Below are 13267 nucleotides of genomic sequence, written 5' to 3'. Positions count from 1 at the left end.
GACTGATTATGGCATAATATATCCCATCCACATTTTTACTTATTTGCTTCTCTCCTTTTTTTTTTTTCTATTACACACTCTCTCTTTGTCTTTACATTATAATATTTATTTGTACCTTCTTTTATTTCTCTGTGTTTTCACATTTGTTTTTGCTTTGGTTTGGTTTTATATATATGTTTGAGTTGCTTCTTTTAAATGTGGTATTTGAAAGTGTGATCCATGTTTTTTCTTTTGTATTTTATTGTATCATGCCTGTATTTGTTGTATAAATTTGTCTATTCTGGTGTTGTTTGTGTTACAATCAGTGATTCATTATTAAGTTACTATACCAATTGTACCAGGTCTATAGCCCGATTTCTTAACCTAATCCCGGTAGTCCGGTCTGGTGTTACCTTTAAGTGTTCAGTTCAAGGGAGTGTTTATTTCAAGTTAGAATCGGATGTTCAATTTTGGTTGCACTTTCTGAGCTATTTTTGAATATTATGAACTTGTAATGGTGAGGGGTCAACCGCCCAAATGACTAAACACAGAACCTTAAAGGATCATTCCGATTGCCCGAAATCTGAGATCTCCACATACTCACATAGTGATAATTGCATTAGTGAAGCTTATGGGGATGAGAGTGATGAATGACTACTAGCATATACCTGATAAAGTACAGTTACGGCCACCGGAACCATGAACCATAGCAAATAACAGGTATAAGAAGGTAACACAAATTTATTGCACGGAAAACATAAAATAAATTTCGACCCCTTTCACCGCGAGAGAAGATAGATACACGCTCAGCTTACCAGGTTCAATCGATAGCAAGTATAGGACAAAGTAATTGCAATGTACATTTTTCTTCTGTGATCTTGAGTAGCTGCAGATTAAGCATAAGAACTGCAGTTAAAGATCATTATGAAGCACTACAATGTCCTTGCTTCATCTAGTTTCAATGAGTCAAATTTAACATTTACTAGCTCAGCAGCAGCACGGGCTGCTGCAGTTGCACGCTCTGCCAAGGCAATTGCAGCTCGAGCTTTCTCCATTACATCAGAGGATGGTGATGTTATGCCCCTTTCATTAACTGATCCAGTATTTTGATGCCGGACTGATGGTTCTTTTTCAGTAGTATCCAATGAGGTCAGTTGACTTACGTGTATAGGAGCCTGAAGGTAATGAGAGCCAGATCCTTGTGTGCTATATGTATCAGTAATAGGATTCGCCCCATTGGGAGATGAAACTTTAAGGGAACTCTGTTTCGTGGGAGCTTGGGGACGTGGAAGTTCAGCTACAATTTGCTTTGGTCCAGCCTAAAGATAAAATATTAAGGCCATCATTAACTTTTCTTTAATCAATAGAAAGCAATTAAATATGAAAACAAAGGATGCACAAGCAATAATACATAGCTGTAAGCTCATTACACCAAGAATTTCAAGATTGCGTCTAGGATCATAATGACTTACGAGGCCATAATCGGCAAGGAGAGATAATTATGAAATCAAATTTCACTTAATCCCATAAAGTGGTCAAGCAACTTCTTTACATGTAAACAAAAACAAAGATTTCCTGACATCATTGAAGTTGCAAAAGTTATCGGAGAGAACAGTAAACTATAAGGGCTTTACACGACATCTCACAATGTGCGCTCTAGAAGGTCAGCTGCAGGGTATTCCTCTTGCAGATTCTATATTTAAATGCGACCATCAGGTCATGGAAAAGTCAACTAACAGTAGCATCATGACCAAAAAAGTCATAATTTTCATAATGTAATCCCCAGTGAAACAGATAAATTGGCCTAAAAATAATTCACAATTTCTCCCAACTACAAGTATTAAAACTTTATTGAGTAAAATGTGAACACAGTGCTAAAAAACTACCACCAGCAAATTGGGAAATGAAACATTTGTATTAAAGACAACATAAAGCTAATTAATCTAAATGCAATCAGAACTAAAAATAATCACCTACGAGAAGACTCATTAAAGTCAAAAAGCATGTAACTTCTAATTACTTTTGATTTTCACTTGAATACATATGATAATTAAAAAACCATAGTTCATTTAGCTAGTATTAAGGTATCTTGAATAGAAATTTTGGTTTCAAGCAAGATCCCCTGAAACACGGGAGGCAGGTCATATAAATTTTGACTGCAATAGGCAATATTTCACAATGTCTTCAAATATCTTTTAGTAATTGAAAAAAATTCTGCCCCCACAGAAATAAGTAAAATAGAAAGTTCATAAGTTTCCATGATGAAGTCGTGAATAACTTAATCAGCCAAACTAACACAAAAACAAAATAGGTAATTAAACTGTTACCAGCAGATCTTCATGTTTCTTAAGAAGCTCGGCTTCTGTATTAGAAGAATTCCACTCCAAGTTATATTCTCGTGCAATTTCCTTCAGAACTTTAAGCCTTGCCTCTCCAGATGGAGCATTAACTGAAAGCTTTTCAATGATCTGCACAAACAGAAATAATCAATTAGGTAAAAGAGACCAATACATTCCAGACGTAACAGCTGCTACTGCAAAAATAGCACACTTGCAGAAAAACTAAATAAGGTAAAGCCAATTAACTGAACGGTTGACACCAGAGTCAGGGCGAAGCTCAGAAGCAGCAATGACAAATTCCTTGCCATACTTTGTAGCAAACAAGTTCTTAATATGCAATAAATCAGGCACTTCTGAACATCTTGGAGCAGAAAATATTATGCTTGCAACAGCCTCTCGCAATTCAAATGGACATTCCCTGTCAAATAAGAAGGGTGGTTATGAAAATAGGAAGGATGCAGAGTTTAGTTATTTTAACTTTAGTAGCCCCCATTAAAGCATGGAGTTAGTAAACAGGAAAGGATATCAAATATAGGGAAGAGTTCTCTTAAATAAATATTCACTTTGTAAGGCTAGAAGAGGGGAGAGGGAAAATTAATTTTCTTGCCTTTCTTTCTACAGTAATTTATACACAAAATTGTTGTTTTGCATTTTTCTTATAAATAATTACATCCAAAAATGAATATCACGTCCAAGGGATTAAAACAGATTCTACAAACCATTCCTTAGGAACCTGATTTGTCCATCTAAGAAAACAAATTTAGGTATTACAAGACGTAAAAAAGGAAAAGAAGTAAGGAAACCTGGAATCTGAATCCAGGTCTAAAATTCATTCCAATGTTATTAAACAAACACGGGTTAAACTTGGTTCCAGCGAGAATAAAAATATTGAGAACTAATAATATGATATGGATCACCTGCAGATGTTTGAAAAAGAATTACTGAATCCACTTATGCTCTCACCATCTAATACTTTACAGATTCTAATTTATTCATACGTTGATGAGTTGAAAGTCAGGACATTGCTGATTTATAAAAAGGTAGGAATTTACCTATGCGAAAATCATTCACCAACTCTAATTTCTAATTACAAGAAGGTGGTCATGAAACTAATTCTTTCAAACTAAGAGTATATTTGGTATCTCAAGGAATTGAAATCCAAATGGAAATAAATTACAAAAGTCAAGACATTTTATTTTGAAAATTCTTTTAGATAATTAAACAAAATAAAAATATTTTCTTAGGGATGATGCAAACAAATAGGTACTGATTCCAATAAAATTCGAAACATTTCATTTCATTTGACACTGCAATCTTGAAGTTTACATATAAATCAGTGTACTGAACCAACAATTGGAATGGGAACCATATCTTCCATTGTCAATCCGAATAACAAACATGCTCTAAGTGAAAAGAGATTCTACATGGTAAGTCTTTGGAGCTTGAAGTGGCTAGTATTCAATGTGACTTCAGTCTCCAAAACAGTAAAGTCAAATAATCAGGCACTGAAGAACTTTTATATCTCACTTCCATAATTAAGAAATAGAACCCAAAATATGAGACTTGAAAAAGATCTAAATGCTATCCACCGCAAAAATGTATAAAAATACACTAATAAGTAACTCCTAAGATCACAGAAAAAAATATTAATTTGTAATTTCATTGCTCAAAAAGGAACATAATGTAAGGTCAACATCAACTGCCCTAGCGTCTTTGAACTCTTAATTAAGATAGGCATAACATGCGATCTATTAAGGTTTGGCCATGATAACTAGTTGCAGCACACTTTGTGATAAGTTTCCAATAGAGAAACAGGAAGTTCCATTATGTCTAGAGGCTAGTAGTCAAATATGTGCATCATAGTATAAAAAGGTTAAGTAGGAAACCCCTCTTTCTCCTCCCCTTATCACCTTTTAAGTGAAAGAATTAAAAGAAGACAGCCACAGAGATTCATCTATATTTCTAGTATTTTTGAAAAGCAGTAACAACAATGTTCCTCTACAGGCACAAAGCATAAGTGCAAAAGAGACAATTCCAAGGTCGGTATGAACCCAACTTCAATTATTTATTAAACATCAAAATAGCAACGACCGAAGATACTAAGTACTAACCAGTTGAAACAACTGGCTAAATACATACTGAATTAAGAGATGCAGGTATTGGAAGATTATTTGAGACTTTGCTGAATATCAAGATAAGGCTGAAATTGTGGTGTGAAATAGAGAACGGAGAACTATAGCTCTAATCAACTTTATATTTACAAACTGACTTTTATAAACTCTGATAGCCTAATTACCCGATATCATCTAAATGCAACCCGATATCATCTAAATGCAACGTTACATGCAATCACTGAGGAAGAAGTGTATATTGAGAGATGGTAAGAAACAAATTAAAAGTTCTCTCCAATAAGAAACAAACCCTTATCACTATATGGACGTACTTCTGACTTTCAAGAATGGGAACACGTGCAAGAACAAACTCGCAGAATAGCTCCAATATCTCATAAGCAGCCCATATATTTTGTTCTCGAATCACATGCTCCACCTAGCAAAAAATGCACAAAAAAGAAAGGAAATAAGAGATTCAATTCAACTAATAGCATCCTAATTGCGCAATTGACTTTTCAGCATTCAAGTTAAAAACGAAACGATACCCGAATTCGAGCAATCGCTTCTTGACCAGCCTGCAAAAACTGAGCTATTTCCTTGCGCATATGTTTGACTTGCAAATCTCTCTTGTTTTGCAGCAATTTCATGCGCGAAATCGACAATGTCAAGCATGTTTTGCTGAGAAATCCAATTATCAAAACAGAAATTCAATTATCAAGACATGTAATAAACTAACCATAATACAATTACTCAATTCCAAAGCACCAAAAGCTAATAACTTGACTAGAGCATCCACAACTACAATCACATCCAACATATGCAAAATAAACAGTAATCAAGATTAGTTATGCCACAAAGTAAAATTCATTGAGCTGATAAAAACCCAGAAATTAAAATCTAATTGTGGGAAATGGGTATCTATTAAATTCACAAAAAATAAAAAATAAATAACTTTCTTGCACAATTTGAAACAAGAAAGACTGAATTCAAGAAAGAAAAAGAGAGTAAAAACTGTAGAACAGACCATTTAGCCGCAAAAACGCCTCTGTTGAAGAGTTGATTTAAGAGTGACATGTTGATTTATTTAATTTGATTATACAAACTTTCTTGCTGCGATGATCGATTATGGTTTTGGTGAAGTTTCTTGAGTCGCTTTTGTTTCTGTTATGGATGATTAAGGGGGTGTTTGATAACCCAACTTATTACTTAAATTAATATATTAAGCACTTAATTATTTTAAGTTGGTTTGATAACTTAAAAAAGTTCAACTTAACTTATTCAGTTAAGCCAAAAATCACTTAAAATAATAAGTCAAAAATTTTGACTTATTTTTTTTACTGAAAATATTAAGTTATTAAATATTAGTTTTATTATTAAATAAACTTTATATCCGTATTATTTTCAATTATTACTCACTAAAAAAAATATTTTATTTCACATATATATTTTTTTTTTTTAATATCACAATGAGTGCATTATACTTAGAACAACACTTAAAATACTATATTTTTATTATTACTATTTTATTTTCTATCTTCACTTTTTTCTTATAATCTATATGTCATTTATTTAATATTTCCGTTTTTAATATTATTTAGACTTCTGTTTATAACATACAACATTGATTATTAGATTTAAGCGGTTTTTCAGAGTTTTAAAAACTAATATTTTATTTTAAGGGCTATTTTTCAAGTTAAAAGGGAGCATCATTATAATCTTTAAGGACTAATATCAGCATATGCAATTAAAATTTATGATTTTTATTTATAATATTTTTATATTATTTATCTGTATTTTAAAAATTTAAATAATTTATAATTTATATTTAATAATTTATTTTAAAATAGTTAATATTTAAATATTTAATATGTAAATATAATCATTTCAATAATAATCAGTAATTGCAGACTTGCAGTTATCAAACAGACTTATTTAATTCAGCACTTAAACAAATCAGCAATTATTATTTTCAGCACTTATAATTCAGCACTTAATTTTCAGCACTTAATTTTCAGTTTTATCAAACGTCACCTAATATTCGCTAGTTGGCTTCTCAGAAATACTTTCTGAAAATTAACTCTATCTTCCTACAACTTAAACTCCATCACTTTATTTCTTTTTATATTTTGTTGATTGATTAAGGGTTAAATCTAAAGTTTAATTTCATTTCTAAACTATTCTTTTATTAATGGAATTTTTAATTGTTTTTTTTAATTTACCTTAGTCTAGTTGTTAGCGGAATTAGCTTCAAAGTTAATTCAGAAATTTATTTTTAATTTAGTCCACGGGTTGCATAGGTCGAATTCAATCAGAACCTCTGAAAGATGCACATAAGTTTTGCCAATCAGGTCAAATCCCCCGGCAAAATTGTTAATTATTAAATATTATTTTTTTATTTAATATTTTTTATTAATTGTAAATAAATAGAGTATAATATACTCAAAATAGAGGCCGAAATGTTCAGTCCGCAATAATTGACATCATGCAAAAAAATTATATTTTTTATAGCATTTACTATTTTTCTTAAAAAAAATTATTGTTATTAATCATTTAAAATCTTTACATTTCATATCAAGGTCTTGTTTTTAAGTAATTTTTAAAATTTTATTTACTATACTAACTTTTAGTTTTTAATACTTTTTTTGATTATTTTAAATTATATATTTAAATCATTATTCATTCACTTAATATCTATCCTATATTTATTTATTTTAATTCTTTTGACTTTTGACTTTTTTGCACGATTTTATTCAATTTTCAGGTCAATATAAAATCGACTCAATATCAATCAAAGATCAACAACATGTAATAAATCGAGTAATTTAAATTTTTAAATCTTTTTACACTAATTATTTTTATTATTTTGTTTGCTCATAATTAATTAATCTACACTCTAATACTTGAGGAGATACTAGTGAGAGGTGCTCAAAAGTTCAGTGTTTGTGCTGTAAGTCTGAAAAGCTTTGAACTTCTAAATTCTGAGAGTAGGATGCTTCTTTACAGAGGTGAGTTTGTTATTGTGGCTCCAAATGGTTATCCTCTTAGAGCCTTCTCTACCAAGAATCTTTGTTCTCTGGAGCAAATTGAATTTGATCTATGGATTAACGGATTAATGACGAAGCTCTTCAATCATAGCGATGAGCTAAAGCAACGCTTAGCTCTCAAAGCGCTCAAAATGCTCAATGCATTTCCTATTGCAAAAACCATCACATTGTCCATGAATGTGGTTCCGAATCTAAAGTTTCTGAAGTTGAAGAGTAGTGAGTCGTCCAAGAATGTTAAGATTCCGGGCTTTATCTTAAATTACTTTCTTAAAAGCTCTCCGTTGCTGGAAATATGTTGGTGAAGATTACAATGTAGGTTCATATCATGCAAGTCCAACGAGCTTCGCAGCATGTTTCTGGATCTCGACTTAATTCCGCTCTTCGTTTTTGAATGCACAGGCAACTACTAGTTGCTTACAACACAAACAACAATAGTATCATAACTTCTGCATTAGCTCAATTAGTTATCTTTTTGTTCTCAGTTGTGGCTATTGCTTGTTTTTCTCTGTGGTCCTCCTTTTCGTTGAATTGCTAATAGTTTTTTTACGCGAGTTCTTGTGTATAACTTTTCTCCGTTATGGTATAGTTTCACGCTAAAATTTATGAAAAAAAAAATCTACACTTGTTATTTACCATATATTCAATTTTTTTTTCATGAACAATGTTATTTTTTGTCAATTTTACGATCAACTAAAAATTAACCAAAAATTAAATAAAAAACAACCAAAAGATTAATGTATCATTATTATGTTTCAATTTAATTATTATTTTCTTAGTTTATTTTACGTAAAATATCGTGTTCTTCGTCAATGTTAAAATCAACTAAAGATCAACAATGTAATATTACAACAATTCAACAATCAACCATCATGACGAAGAGATAACCAATTATAGTAAAATACATAAATAACAGTATTTTGAAGATGATTTTTATGCACGTTTTATGGCGAAAAACTAATGTTACATAAAAATAATAGAAAAAATTAAACGGATTGTAAATTTGAAAACGAAGAAAAAAAAACAAAAAAAAAACAATGACAAACAACGACGATAATTACAAATGGAGATGATGACAACCACACTGGTGATAATAATGAACAGAGATCATGGACGCGTAGCAACGACGGTAAATTTTATATCTGAAATAAAAATAGAATAATGATAACAATAACGACGGCGGCGACGGTAATAACAAATAGAGATAATTGCTACGACAGCAAGACAGGGGCAAATGGATAGTATAAATGATATAACTTTCAGCTTATAGTAGGTTTGCAGAATAAAAGTGTATATTTTTGAGAATCAAATCGATAAGTTGGTTAGTTCTGTAAAACCCCCAAAAAAATTAGCTCCGGAGGACCGGAGGTCATAATAATTATCCCCATATCTTTTTAAGCTGAAAAAATTGCCTTTTAAAAAAAACTATCCTATGTGAAAATGGTAAATTCATCTAATGTGATATGACAAAATAAATATTCATGCAAAAACCAACTAAAAGAATTTAAATGGCTCATGCTTTACTTTCACAAATGCAGAGCAAAAGAAATTGCAGAGGATTTGCCAGCTACATTGTTTTTAATTTTATTCAACATTTCATGGATATAACAAACTTAAACATAAAATACATTTACATTACTTACATTTGCTTTGATTCACCAACAAATTTCTATTGTTATCAAATATAATGAATTATCTGATAATTATTTTTTAGTTATATGATCCTAAAAAACTAAATTAGAAACAATAATATACCAGGCTGGACACTACCACCATGTGCAAGAACTAGAAGCAAGGGATTGATATTGCATCAGGCAAAAAAATGGGTATTTGCATGGGCGGTCCCTCAACTTTCTTCTCTCTCCATAATAGTCGTTTTTCTTTGATTTCTAACAATCTCTCTCGTTAGTTTGATTCCATTACCGTTACTTTTAGATGATGTGACGATGAGTTTGAAGCCTATAGGCGTCCTCCTCATCGTCATGTAATCTAAAATTAATGGAGATGTAGCCAAACTAATGGTATGATTTTTTTGATGCAATAAAATCAAAGAAAAAGAACTATGATAGGACAGAAAATAAAGTTGAGGGACGTTAGTACAACTTTCTAGTCAGTTGAACACCTGAAATCCAGCCATGAAACAATATCATCAAAGATGCCAAATATTATGTCACCAGGTTCCCCTTCAAGAATACAGTGATAACCTTCTTCATATAGTTTCAATGTTTTATCTTTGCTAGAGGCCCTCTCATATAGGAACTGGCTCACCTGAGGATCCGTCACCTTATCGGCAGCTCCATGAATAATCAACAATGGAGCTGAAACCTGTAACACTTGCCTTATCAGTTAAAAGTTGGTTCGTTAACTAATTGCGTAATCGTGGCAGAATGTCAACCGATAAATGGGAGACGACAAATGATAGGAAGGCACCAACCTTTTCTAGCCGAGCCTCAATATCCTCTGTAGCCTTCGAGAGTTCCACAGCAGTTTTAAGCCGCATTAGACTATTGTAACTAATTACATTGTATTCGGCCTAATAACAAAGAAGCAACGTTAGAATCAATGAAAAATCCGACTCTGAAGACTGCTATATTTGAGACATGCATTTGCTCATTCTTTGTTGATGTATGTGTTTGTTAAATGCATATTCATATAGTTTTCTTACCATGGTCACAAGTCATGAAGATGCTAAGGATGATTTCCAGTACCCAGAAAGAAAAAAGTGGCTTACAGTAAGCAGCGTAAGATCAATAAATCATTGATAAAGTGCTATTTGATTTCTATGGTGATGATCAACCTAAATTGTTCTTGGTATAAATAGTTAAATTCAAGTTCCTCTTCTAAGTTCTACTTACTGACTATAAACATGCTCAAAAGACAGCATCCTATTCATTAATAGCATGTATGAAATATTACTAAAACGAGCAAAAGTGCCTGCATGTACTTGGCTGTCCACTAGTAGACGCAAATAGAATACAGAAACACCTCACCATTTAGGCCATGGTTATAACTTTTAAGGTTCATAGGGGCAATTATAGGGAATTGATTTCAATTTTTTACCATTCAAAAGCTGAAATATAAACAACAAACCATTTTTCTTGTCTTCAGGTCTCTGATGAACAGCTCTGATAGATCTTTCTGAGGGACAAGCTTTGCCTTCGGCAAAACTCTAGATAAACAGGTTACTGCCTTCAACACTAGCGGCGGTGGCTTCACATCCTCTGCAATCTTGGCAACAATTCAAAGTTAGCAAAAATTGCATAATTGTACCTTTCTGTATGTAGAAAGAATCGCAGAAAAAGGATGTGCTTGCAGAAAACATGCTGAATTCAGGCCGAGGGAGAACTAAAATTGACTAGGGTGTCAAAATTAGATGAATGATGCATAGGCGATGAAGTGGGCTCTACTCTACATAAGCTTGGTACTATTATAGCAAGAATTACTTCGGCTAAAGCTTTTCTATGGACAATTTAGCACCAAAGTAGAGCTCTACTGAAGCAGGACTCCTTGTATAGTTGTATGGTTCTTTTACTTATTTATTAAGGTATATGCAGAGTTTGTAAAGTTGAAGTTTGCCTACTTGTTCTTAAAATGGACTAACAAAGATGCAACTAAGGGAATTTTACAAATTTTATGAATTCATATGGACTGATAATAAGCCCACTAGCATGAAGAACCGACATAGCCATGGTTAAGTAAAGAGCAACAATGTGCTTACTCTGCACATAGGAGCTATAAGGATCATGCCATCCCAAGCATGTGAATCCTTTAAGTGAACTTTAAGGGTAACAGCTCCACCCATAGATTGCCCTAATAGGAAGCAAGGCAATCCTTTTAGTTCTGGTCTTCCTGCCAACATAAGAGTAGAAAGAAAACTAATTAGAACTCACATTCTAAAATGCCTCAGATCTGCAATAACTATAGTCTATAAACAATTTTATAATTTCCATTAAAAATGCGGTAGATCACAAACCTTTGATAGTCGTATATTGTTCCATAACATTGTCAACTAAGTATTCAAAGTCTGGAATGTAACCATGCAATCCTTGAGAAAGACCAAAACCAGGATGATCCAAAGCATAAACTGCATATCCCGATGCAGCAATTCGCCTTGCTATACCTGATTTTTTGCTTATACTTGTTACTTCAATTCAAACATAATGTAGAATGTAGAATGCCAGCTGTTTCAGAATATAAGAAAAGAAGAGATAAAGAGACAAACCATCCATGAAGAAAGTGCAAGTATCGCCATATCCATGAGAAATAAACACAGCACCTTTAATTACAACTTCTGATGGCGGCATCCAGCTCTTTAAAAAGATTTCTAAGCCTCTCGAATTCCTTTCATACCACTACATTATGCAACAACTCAATCATTACAGTGACTTAATACTCAATTCACTTTAATATCACCTAATAAAACAAAGTTTTGATAGTTTCTCATTGTGTAGCACAGAAAAAAATGCTGAAATGAAAATGCCGAAACTAGAAATGGCGATATCATATTTTTTATGCTGAAATGAAAAATGCCGAAACAAGAAATGGCGATTTTTTTTTAATGCTAAAATGAAGAAATGCCGAAACAAAAAATGGCCGGATGATATTTTTTACGAGAATATATTAAATAATAAATATCGAGTTTCCGAGTTTTAGAAGCATTCCAAATATAGAAATGTCCAAAATGTAGGACTCCCCAGTAGTTTTCTTGCAGGCTGCAGCATAGATTTCTTATTCTTGGCAGCTAGCTACCTAGCCGGTTGATGATGAGTGACATATATTTAACATTATTTGCCCATAAGCCTGATTATTTTTGTCATTTATATTACATTCCCATAAGTCCAAGAAAAACATTCAATTTCAAAAAAAATTATCTAAAACAAAATCCAAGAAAATACAAATAAAGAAGCAATCTTATTACCTCTTGTGTTGTGATCCCAGTGGGAGCCCACTGTATGCAAATTCAACATCAACAAATTAAACAAACATATAATCAGAACACATATAGAAGATCATAACCAACTAGACATGAACATGATCCAATCAAACCTTAAACAAAGGATGGTCAAGCTGCCGTTGAGCCTCAACAAAAGCTGATCGAACCAGTCTACGAGCAGGGGCATGATCCAAATTCTGTGAAGCGATCAAATTAAGCTCTTCACTAACACCTTCAATGTCCCTTTTTTTGCTAAACTTGGACATTATGAAACTACTTAGTTGGCTGTTTAGAGATGATGATACTGAGAAAGATTTGAACTTTGAACTCAATGTTGAGGGCGAGGCAATGGGTAGCTGGTGGTTCAGTGGGTGGGTGATCGGAGAGTGACGTTTCCGGTGGGTGAGAGTGGTGGGCGGTGATTTTAGTCTAAGTTTGTGAGAGAAGTCCATTGAAAGGGGACTTGTAGAAGTGGGATCGAACTTTTTTTTATGTTGAAGTTGAAGTATTAAAGAAAGGAAATTATGGTAGTGGAGTTGTGGGACTGTTGTTGGGTGGCTGGTCGACAAACGCTTTTTGTTTAACTAGTTTCGCATTACGTGCTATGCACGTGATTCGTAACGTAACTCGTAAATAAACATAGGAAAATGCTATTTAACCCAATATTTTGTACCTCTTTTATTGTCACTCCTTACGTGGCAGCATTTAATTCGTCCAATTCCCCTTCAAAAGTGTATATCTCAAAAAACAACTTTCAATGCATCTACTAGATTGTTGCCACGTCAGGTGGGTTAAAGAAGGTGGGTTAAAAAGGAGGGTTATATAGCATTACTCATAAACATATTAATAAATTTATTATAACTA

At 32.6% G+C, this 13267-nt stretch overlaps 2 protein-coding genes across 2 annotated transcripts; both read right to left on the bottom strand.

The window, feature by feature from the left end:
- Positions 1–737: 737 nt before the first annotated feature.
- LOC126675035 (uncharacterized) lies at positions 738–5601 on the bottom strand. The gene is made up of 6 exons (XM_050369600.2): positions 5454–5601; positions 4975–5107; positions 4762–4865; positions 2565–2736; positions 2307–2447; positions 738–1298 (listed from the first exon to the last, which is right to left on the bottom strand). Exons 1-6 carry the CDS (start codon positions 5501–5503, stop codon positions 912–914), a joined length of 987 nt encoding a protein of 328 aa, XP_050225557.1. The 5' UTR covers positions 5504–5601; the 3' UTR covers positions 738–911.
- A 3388-nt stretch (positions 5602–8989) lies between these two features.
- Positions 8990–12955, bottom strand: LOC126673084 (caffeoylshikimate esterase). Its single transcript, XM_050367055.2, has 8 exons — positions 12517–12955; positions 12389–12418; positions 11693–11822; positions 11444–11590; positions 11189–11319; positions 10561–10698; positions 9905–10003; positions 8990–9795 (listed from the first exon to the last, which is right to left on the bottom strand). Exons 1-8 carry the CDS (start codon positions 12853–12855, stop codon positions 9577–9579), a joined length of 1233 nt encoding a protein of 410 aa, XP_050223012.1. The 5' UTR covers positions 12856–12955; the 3' UTR covers positions 8990–9576.
- Positions 12956–13267: the final 312 nt, after the last annotated feature.

The sequence above is a fragment of the Mercurialis annua genome, linkage group LG3 (assembly GCF_937616625.2).
Source record: "Mercurialis annua linkage group LG3, ddMerAnnu1.2, whole genome shotgun sequence".
In the NCBI taxonomy this organism is placed as follows: domain Eukaryota; kingdom Viridiplantae; phylum Streptophyta; class Magnoliopsida; order Malpighiales; family Euphorbiaceae; genus Mercurialis; species Mercurialis annua.
This window is presented reverse-complemented; position numbering and strand designations above follow the sequence as displayed.